The 10,249-nt window shown below is 38.3% G+C and overlaps 1 protein-coding gene across 2 annotated transcripts in view; it reads right to left on the bottom strand.

Moving 5' to 3' along the window:
• Positions 1–1,672: 1,672 nt before the first annotated feature.
• Positions 1,673–10,249, bottom strand: part of SLC25A36 (solute carrier family 25 member 36) — a 31,339-nt gene continuing 22,762 nt past the window's right edge. Inside the window, exons 5-8 of one of the 2 annotated variants that reach the window (XM_042878272.1) lie at positions 9,689–9,733; positions 8,806–8,872; positions 6,728–7,017; positions 1,673–5,883 (exon numbers count right to left, since the gene is read on the bottom strand). In XM_042878272.1, the coding sequence (XP_042734206.1) occupies positions 5,690–5,883; positions 6,728–7,017; positions 8,806–8,872; positions 9,689–9,733 (596 nt within the window). In that variant the 3' untranslated portion in view covers positions 1,673–5,689. The remainder of the gene's footprint in view (positions 5,884–6,727; positions 7,018–8,805; positions 8,873–9,688; positions 9,734–10,249) is intronic. The other variant, XM_042878273.1, reaches the window with a different exon arrangement.

The raw sequence follows: 10,249 nt of genomic DNA, 5'->3' as shown, positions 1-10,249 counted from the left end.
TTTTCTGCCAGACTTGCACTTTACATGCCTATTTTCAGAATTTTAGATGGATGCTCAAGTCTCAGAATAGACAGCTTGGAATTTTGTTTGCACTTCAGAGGCACTAATTTCAGCAGTTGCATCCTCAGTCCCATCTTAATCATCTGCCACAGGAGCGAGATGAGAAAAAGCTACCAACTTCTGAACCACCACAGTTAAGGTATGAAATGCTCCCTTAGGTAGAAATCCACAGAAGTAGTGCTAAGATTCACCACCTGGAGACTGTCTTTAAAAGCTAGTTAACTTCACACAAGTCTATCAGTAGCAAGTACACTTGCATTAGTGAAATCAGTGTTAAGAGTATTCCATACAGTACTGAATTTAAAACAAGCAAGTCTATCTTCCCCAGTTTAATACACTGCTTTTTTGTTCATTAGAACTAGATTTCTGTCTCAGCATTTCCTACCTTTGACAGAAAATACTCACATTGAGTCACAGTGGCTGGTAACTATGCCTAGAAGATTTGAGAAGTATTTTTTTTGGAAGTTTTTTTTTTTTTAATTTTTAAGTGTATTACCGAATTCATGGGCTTTAATTGTGAGAGACCTTTAATAAGCTTCACGTGCTTTAGGTTGCATCTATGGCCGACCACCTCTGCATTGCACCACACCATGACTCAATTAGGATTTCACATACCTTTACTTTACATATATGCCTTTTGACCAGGGCAAGCTTAATACAACCACTCAAGTAGAAAGGGTTGTAAAGTAACATGAATGTCAAAAAATCCCCACACACTTAACCTAAAGTCCACCCTGCCAATTTGCCTCTCTGAGAGCTTGAGATCAATATGCAGACAGTTACCATTATGTCAATGATAGGTTTCATTTCAGATGTGCCACGCATAAGCACATGGGTTGCCTGCAGTAATTCCAGCAGACCAATCACCTCTAAGTTTGGATGACCTCGATGCTAAGAGTCTCAGCAGCAGATTAGGGTAGGTCAATTCAGATTAACACCTACTGAAGAAAAAGAAATGAAAGTTATCATACACATGCTGTTTTAATGTGAATTTTGAAATACTTCTGAAAGAATGGAATTGGTGACATCAAGTTTGCACCACAGACTGCTAAGGATTCAGTTTCAGAACACACAGGGGAAGGCTAGGCCAGAATGCAGCATAAACTGCAAACAAAAGCTGCTTATACTTGTGCAGAATGATTTACGAGTTAATTCTGACAATGGACTTCATATTAAATACATGCAGTTAAAAAGAAATCATATCTAATAACGTTTCATCACAAAAGCACTTATAATCCACTCCTTGAATCTCAAGTCTGAACTTTTTAAGGAAATACCACCCTTCATTTCTGCCAGTAGTACTGCGTGCTAGATGTTTTCTGATGGCTGGTTACTGAACCTCAGCTGACAGACAAAAACAGCATCTGAATTTAACTGTAAGAGCACACGCCACTAACTTATGTCAAATATTACTTCTAACAAAGGATGAATGTTACAAGTACAACACAAATGCATTATTCCCAGCCAGTGTAAAAAGGCAAAAGACAAAAATGATTCACAGTCATCTCCTAACGAATCGCTCTGTTTTAATCGCAATTGTCCAGGCACTGGTATATACCAATAATAAAAAATCAGAAACATCAAAGTACAGTTTATCACAGAAGGCAACGTCTGAATAGAAGCACATCATTTTAATTTGCTTTGAAGTTTAAAGCAATCCAAACAAAAGAGTTAACAATATAAATACAGAGTAAATGTACACAGTTTACAGCCAAGAATGTACGCAAGAATAATAGCAAACCTCACGAGTATGAAAGTATCCTCAAACTATCCTTTGTGAGTGTTTAGCTATGACTCTCAGGGCATAATTACGTTCACATATGCAGGGTAGGCAGACTCTCTTAAATAGAAGAACTGAAAACTTACATAACTAAATTTCTACAGACAAACTTGAAAAAAAAAAAAGGAGCACATTTACCGAGGCACACTTCAGCGTTCAGCTTTTTCTGAATTTGAACAGTTCAAACAGGAAGCGATATATATAAAGGCTCTCCAACATTTTGGATCTGGAAGTTTTCTTTTAAAATACTACAGGTCTGAGGAATGTTACAAATGTAATCATAGGAACAAAAACATAACAGAAAATGTCATTAACAAACATCTCAATTACGAAGAAAATATATGGAGTGCATTATGTAAACAGGGAACTAAATAGGTGCAATGTCCACATCGAAGTGAACAGGCTGATGATTCATTTAAAATAACCAAACAACTCCATAAAACTCTAGTGTAAATCTACCTAAAAGAACAAAAGCTAGCAGATCTATTGGTCAGTTTAAGTGCTGGGTTCAGCCCGCTGCAACACACCACAACTCACCTGTTAGCACAGCACTACAGAGATAGAAGGGGTAACAGAGGGGCGGCGAGACGTGACTGCACTCACTGAGGTCAAATTTTCTCAATCTCAGGCCACCCTTGCCACATCACCCCTCAATATGCTGGAGAAACCCAACAACAAGCTGCACACACACCATCACACAAGCCCCTTCTTCCCTCCGATCAATGCATGCTGCAGTGCCACCTTTTGGCAAGCTCTGCACACTGCGGTCTCAGTGTCCCAAATCAAAATTAATAGCTTGCAGTAGCATTTAGGGGCCTATCACAACAAAGGAAATCTATGGAGAGAAACTAATTACTGAGACTTGTCTCTGACCTCCAAAACCTTTGCATCTTTGGCAGGGAAAAAGGTGAAATAAATACACTACATTCAAACAAACTAAGATGACCGTTTAAGTTACAAGAAAGTTTAAACACACTCCTTTCAGTTCTGTAGTTAAGGATATTACTAATGTAGCATGTTCTTATTCCCTTTGCTTTTCTTTTTTTTTTTTTTCTTTTTGTAAAAAATATCAGGCAAACAATATAAATAATTTAAAGATCTTTGGGAAATATTTCAGAGGTAACTTTACAGGTATTGGTAGTTTAACAAAAATCCAAGAAACTGGGCTTAAGTTTTGTTTCCTTAAGTAAGACAAAATAAAAAGATCACCCCTGAAGGCTAAAACATTACTTCAACCCCCACTGACAAGGTGGAACTTCAAGCTGATTGTCTATTTTCAGCTATTATCACCCATATTTAATTGTCCTTTTAGCATTCTTTGCTTCAATTTTTATTTTAAAAGCAACTCCAAGTGGACTGATCTCACCCAGAAGGTACACAGGGTACCCAGAGAGCTGCTGGAAGAGATGTACATCTGATCAAGGGAGACTGCATCCAGTAAAAACCACAGGAGAGTAATCTGCACAAAGCCTGGACTAAAGCAAATGTTAATTGTATTCACAAATATCCAAGCTGAAAATTGTCATGCCAATTTTAAGTTTGGCTCTGATCAACCAACTCAAGATAGCTGATGGGTAATCCACTTTTTATAGATCAAAAATTAAAGTAGTTAGTGCTGCACTTAGTTGTCTGGATAATGGTATCACAGTAAATCTTTGAAACTCAGAGCCACAAATAATACACTGGATTTATCCTAGAGAGGCCAATTTTAGAACATACATTTCAGCACTCCCCTCAGTTCTTTAAAACCATCAAATTCACCTTTGTGGGTACATCACAGACCACAGTATTTGTCTTTAAAAGGTAAGACAACATTGCCCAAAGACAAAGACAATACAGACAAGATTCCACTGCGAGGTCACTGTGTGTGCACTGTAAGTGGCTCTTAGAGGAGAAAGAAATTAGTACATTTACTTGGGGTACTGAAATATTTTGACAGTGGGGAAAACATTACATGGTTCAAAATAAAGTGAACAAGAAAAAGCCAGACCAATTGTTCTGTAAGCTTCTAGCTTTTATGTACAGCCTACAGAACTACTGCAACAGAGATCCTGCAGGTCTACAGCAGAAAATGCTTTATCCTGCAGTTATATGGAAATCAAACCACATGCTTTGTTTAAAACCAAACTGCATGTACTGAACACAGTTTGACTACAGATAACCAGAGTGGGAAAGAAAACTCACAAGCCAGAAGGCCACAAAGTGCATAAGGAGTCATTGATAAGAAAGCCATTGCACACAATGCAGAGTTTAAGTACACTGAAGTACCACACTGGAGGAGTCGATAGCACAGTTCTGTCATACCAGTGTAGCAGCATTCATACGTAGAAAGCTATTGCCCCCAGTTTTGTAATGGTCATCTTTCTCATTAGGATCATGGATGTAGACAGACAGATACTCAAGGTGCACATTAAAGATTTGTCTGGAAACCTGCACAAGTTCTCATAACGTTAAACTTGTTTTTGATTGTATGACCAATTGTATGATTTTGGACAATACTGTAAGCTATGTCAGAATTAACTATCTAAGCCTTGTCACTGAACGCAACACATTTTTGCAGCTGGCTTATAAAGCAACAAAAAACAGTGCCTGAATGTTCAGAACTGGAGGATAAGGTTACATGTCAACTGCTGTTCTGAACACCGGCTCAAACTGGAAAAAAATGATACAGCAATTATTAAGGGATATGCTTACAAAAAAATAATTTACTTCTCCATCATTCTGTACAGCGGTTGTCTGCACTGAAGAAACTTATCACAGCTCCAACTTTTTCTACTTTCTAGTCCTTCCAACCATTGTGATGCAGGATCTTCCCCTGTACTCAAGTGTAGATACCATAAGGTAGGTCAAGCTCTGTCCGAAGTCTTAGGATAAAAACATCCTGCTCTGCAGTAGCATGAAACTCTGAATTAATCCTGTCTTCACAAACAGTAGGCTGGGCTAGTTAAAGATATCTTGTAACAGTGAGCATCCCTTGGAGAAGCTATAAAGTAGCATTCAGCAAGCTCTCCAGCAGCTGTGTGAGCAACTTGACAGACTAGAAAAGAAAACTGATGATACAGGAGGGTGTGTCATAGGCCTCTCTTTTTTAAAAAGGGGGGAAAACTTCAGAACGAAAAAACAGTGATGCAGAAGAACTAAAAGTCTACATACACCAATATCAAGAAATTGATAACCTGAAGAGTTCAATAATCAGATTCTCTCTCACCAATCTAGAACACTGTTCAAATTTAAAAAGAAAAAATGCAACACAAGTATCACTGTTTGTAGTGAAGAAGTGATTCAATTTTGGGTCCCTGTGTCATATCCTATTTCTTGAGGTAGCAACATGGAAAGCTTTACACACTGACTACCTCAGTCTCTGTATGAACATTCAGAACAACTGAATGAAAATTTCAGATATGGAAAAGTATGGAAGTATTATCCTCCTCATTCTTCCAACATGTTACTGTGCAGTAGAACAGAACAAAAAGGATGTGGTTGAGAGCAACCATTACAAGGTGGCAATAAGGCTGCCCAAAAAGTTCCATGACCCTTCCCTCACGCATTAAGTCTCTGAAGATGACTGAATAGCCTTGTCTATAGATTAACAGATGGAAACAAAGTAGTAGTTTTGAATAAAGAAATGCATAAAGGCATTCCCTAAGGGGCAGCTTCTACTTGTCACATTGCTAAGAGACCATACAATAAGGCAGCAAAATTATCATAGTTGCCTACAATCAACTTTCTTTTTTGTCCATATCTGCATGTTCCTGATACAACTTTCCTTCTGCCCACCACATCTGGCATTCAGTAGTCCACTCCAGTCTTCCAGTCTTCTGCCTTCCTTTAGGAACACTTGACACGCTGCTATCCATCCAGCAAGTAGACTACGACCTCATAGGTTGACATCATGATAGCTGTGTTTGGAATCTGTCTGACCAGATGTGTAGTTAAACCTCGGTAGAGGGATCCATACCCTTCTTCTCGCACAAGCAAAGATAATGTCTGGAAGAAAGATCTGTATTTTGTTCCCTCTTCTCTTAGCCTTGTTCGTACAACTTCTGTATAAAGGAAACCAGATGGGGTTATGTTTGTGATATCACCTTTCCCAGTAACCAACCAGCCATTTCACATTAAAAAAGCCAACCATTCCCCCATTTCAGGTTCTCAATATCAGCGAAGCTCTTAAAAAAAAAAAAGACAAACAGAAGTTAACCAGCTATGTGTAAGGGACAAACTAAATACTTACGCACTGCTGAATATACAGCTAAAGGAGTTTGCTTGTCAAAATCCAGAAGAGGACAGTTTGTATTTTTCAGCTTGGAAATGGTCACAAATTAAGTATTCAATACATCAATAAACAACGTATACATAACTACCCTGCTGGAAAATCAAGTGCAACCAAAAACCACACTAGGCTGCCTATTTTCTTATGAGCCAGAAAGTTGTTCTCTCTGTATTGGGTTTATTTGGCCTTATCTCAACCTGTGAGCTTATTCCATTATATTGTCTCCCCATCTTTCTGAGGAGGGAGAGTAAGAAAGCAGTGCATTGGTGCTTAGCTACTTACTGGTGGTAAACCACCACAGTCCCTCATAGAGTTACACGAAATTCCTGGGTACACAGATTCCAAGTTAAAAATTTCCATCTCCCTAAGCACTTCAGCCAAACCCCGGCAAATCCCTGGGAAAAATAAACATCGACAAAAACCAACCACTGTATAATTCCATTTAAAATTATTTTTGTTTCCAAATATTACACTCATGTGGACTCACTGAATGTGCCGTGAATAGCATTAGCCAAAATTTGTTCTTGAGCAAGTGAGTCAAAGTCAGCTACAATTCACTTGAAGGACACAATTTGATCACACTGAGTCAGGCTCTCAACTACACGAGTCCCTCTTACCATGGGGATATGCTACTGATGTTGCACAAGTTTTAGAAGTGGCAGCAGCCATCATCATTCCAACAAAGTCCGAAGCTTCTTTTGCCGATTCGTCCTCATTGTCCATGGCAGAAGCAGTCTTATGCTCCAGCAGTTTTCTCTTAATGCTCTCATAAATAACAAAATGAATAACAGTCTCAGATATGCCTGCATAGGATGCCGACATTCCTCTGTAAAAGCCTTTAACACCATCTGATCGATAAACTTTTCGGATACATTCAAAAGCACTCATTCGTTTTTCTCCACGGTTCCTAAGAAGAAAAGAACCACAGATATCAAACCAGTGCAACTTGAGATTAGAAAATAATTAAGCAGGTATTCTGAGTGACAAGATGATTCAGGAAATAACTCACACCAATGTTGAGAGATTCCAATTTTGACATTTAAATGAAGACTCTCAATTTGGAAGTGAACACAAGTAAAACATTACAGCGAATCCAATCCAAACTTCATATAGTATGATTAAAGAAAAATGTCATACAGATGAATAACTCCATGCTTCCCACAATCTTACAGAACAAAGAGTGAAATTGCCTGAAAAAACAGGCTTCCAAATGAACTGTACAAGTCAGGGATTTGTGAAAAATCTGATGATTTTCTTCTGCATAATGAAAGGATTTTCCCTTAAAATATGCTTCAAATAAACAGATTCTACAGCATGGCAATTACATCCTGTTCTAGAAGTGCAGGTTTTGCAGTAAAGCCTTTAGGAATTATATGATTTTGAGGCACTCGAACATGAAAAGAGTGGAGAGCAGCTATGATTCAAACAGCAGCCCTCACAGCACCACAGCTATCAGCAAACAACTGAGATATCTAAAGAGGGTCTACCAACAAAAGAACACAGGCAGTCTTTATCTGATTCAAGTAAGCCACAGCTGATGTCAAGGCATGTACTCATCAGTCTTTGTGATATGCATACTACACTTGAAGGACAATAAAATCTTCATCCTTAGCCTCTTGCTTCTAATTTTCATATGTCAAAACAAAAACTATAAACCCAAGTTATACTAGACAGTATCAATTTGGGTAAATAAATCTAACTCTCACTTTATCTGACAAGCTGAATTGAACTGCGCACATGGAAAGATTTATGATTGTACACAACTCTGCAAAGTCCTTATGATGATACATAACACATGCTTCAGTGCAGCACGCAGTGCACGCACTTGCAGCATACAAATTCTGCCAGCAGAGGTCTCCTGAATGAGCAACTTGCACAGAAGAGAACAGCAAACAACCTTCTAAGACATTATTATGAATCGTATGGATACTGTCCAAGCAAGACAGATGTATGAAAATAAAATGATCCATCACTAGATGGCAGTATTTAAACCCTGATGGTCTGAAACTGCAGCACCAGACAGCAGCAAAGTACCAAGCCCAACTTTAAGAAAGAGTGGGTACAAGTATACACAACTGTGAATCCGAACTTGGCTGAGCAAGGTGGCAAATATTTCACAGCAGGTAATGCTGCTGGCTCTGATTTGCTGATGGGATGGGAAAACAGAGTTGAAGATCAACTGGCAAGGAAAGCAGCTGCATCTACGTCTTCAGCTCCAACAATATCCCAAGCCACAATTTTCTTGTGCGCCTGGATGGGTGAACTGATACAGACTGCTATAAGTAGTTGTTGTGATGTGAGAGCCTCAACATCGCTGCAAAGCCCCCAGTATTTTCTTAACAGGATCAGTGGGAGTTTTGAGAGAAACCTCAGCAGAAAGAAAATGAATGTGTGACTGAAGGAAAACGTAAGCGTGAGGCTGGAAGAATAATATTTTAATCAGATTGATTACCTCATAATTCATTCCTAATTGGCTGGCCAGTTTACTGAAGTGCCTCAAGCACAGCACAGAACAGACTAATAGAGAAAAATGATCGTGTAACTCGTAATTGTAACTTGATCAGCGCCAACTTTCCAATTCAAAATTGTGGATATTGAAAGAGTCAACATTCTGAACAGCAGAAAAGATCCCCAGCATCTAAACACAGTATTATCACAACAGAAATATTTCCAGTTCCAATTTGTAGATTCTCACCTTGCATCAAGCTGCAGTCGTGTCTTTACTAGCCAAATGGGATTGGTCATCGTGATCGCAGTAAAACCTAATATTTAAAAATGGAAGAGTTAGATGTGACCGTATCACATAAGCAGCTGCAGCTAAGTTTGAAACACACATGGTAAGGTCGGATGCAAAAACTCGGACTATACTGATTTTCAGGAAGTACCCATTGTAACCTTTCACTGATATTTTATGAATCCATAAAGCCAAAAAACATCTGGCTTTTTTAGAATTTTACATAATGATTTTAAAATTTACTCTTAGCAAGAGATTCCCCATGTAAAATAAGCCCAACTGTGTATACTTCTATGCCTACGTAATCATACCAACCCTTTTTTGACACCTTAGAGCATCAAAGCTAGTCTAATATTAGCCAATTAACTTGGAAAACATTTTAGTAAGAACACACTGCAGATACAGCAACAGCAATTTGATATAAAGCATTGTGTCAATTTAACTTGCTCTCTGAAATACAATCCGAGTTTAAAAGCATGCAAACTGAATGAATACTATGTTCAGTGCAGTTAAAAGGCATGTATTACTGTAAGTTAAGAGACCTTTTAATAGTGAACTATGAGAAGTTAAATTTAAGAGCTAATGTCTTATTTTGCATTTTGCATTCAAAGCAGATTGTTGATTGCCAGAAATACTTTTACAAGCATATGAGTGTTTAAGTTGTTAAAGTAAATAGTATGACTTCTAACTATCCAGACAGACAGCGACTATTTGGGCTTGCATCAGGGCTACGGGTTAAAGCTTTGATTTTCAGTCCACTAAAGAAAAAGAAAAAGGACAAAATAAAAAAAAAGAGAGAGAAAAGGAAAAAAAAACAACCAAAAGAAGTAAGAAGCACTCTTACTTCTGCACAACCGTGGAGAGAAAAAGAGCAAAGGGAAAGGCAGCTCTGAAAAAAAACAAACAAACCATCTAGAGTTGTAATACCACACGTGCACCATTAATGAGGTGACATGTCTGCAGAAGAGAGAAGGAAAAGGGAAGGACTGGAACATGGCCAGGCAAGAGATGATAAATTTAGACAGCTGCTTGCTAAGTGGCACACATCACTTGCATATCACTACAAAGACATGCTGCCCTTCTGCGAGGGAATGGACTGGGGTTGTGGGAATGCAACAAAGAGTTATCTTGTTCAGTGCATACCTGGTACAAAATGCTTATACAAATAACAGGGTATCAATAGGCTTGTTTATGGAGATCGTTAACAGCTTACATAATTATATATATTTAGTAGAACTGCTTGCATACCAGTTACTTCTGTTTAATCACAATCTATGTTTACACTGCATACAAATTACTGCAATACTCTGAGAAATGCCAAGGGATCTTAACTGTTTTTAAGGTTTGTTCTGCTCCTGCCCACCAGACTCTTCAATAGATCAATTAGGAATTTCAGTTACAGTTT

The sequence above is a fragment of the Lagopus leucura genome, unplaced genomic scaffold (genome assembly GCF_019238085.1).
Source record: "Lagopus leucura isolate 7727_CA_CO unplaced genomic scaffold, USGS_WTPT01 Super-Scaffold_100021, whole genome shotgun sequence".
NCBI lineage: Eukaryota > Metazoa > Chordata > Aves > Galliformes > Phasianidae > Lagopus > Lagopus leucura.
Note: the sequence above shows the minus strand (reverse complement) of the source record. Positions and strands in the feature narration are given on the sequence as shown.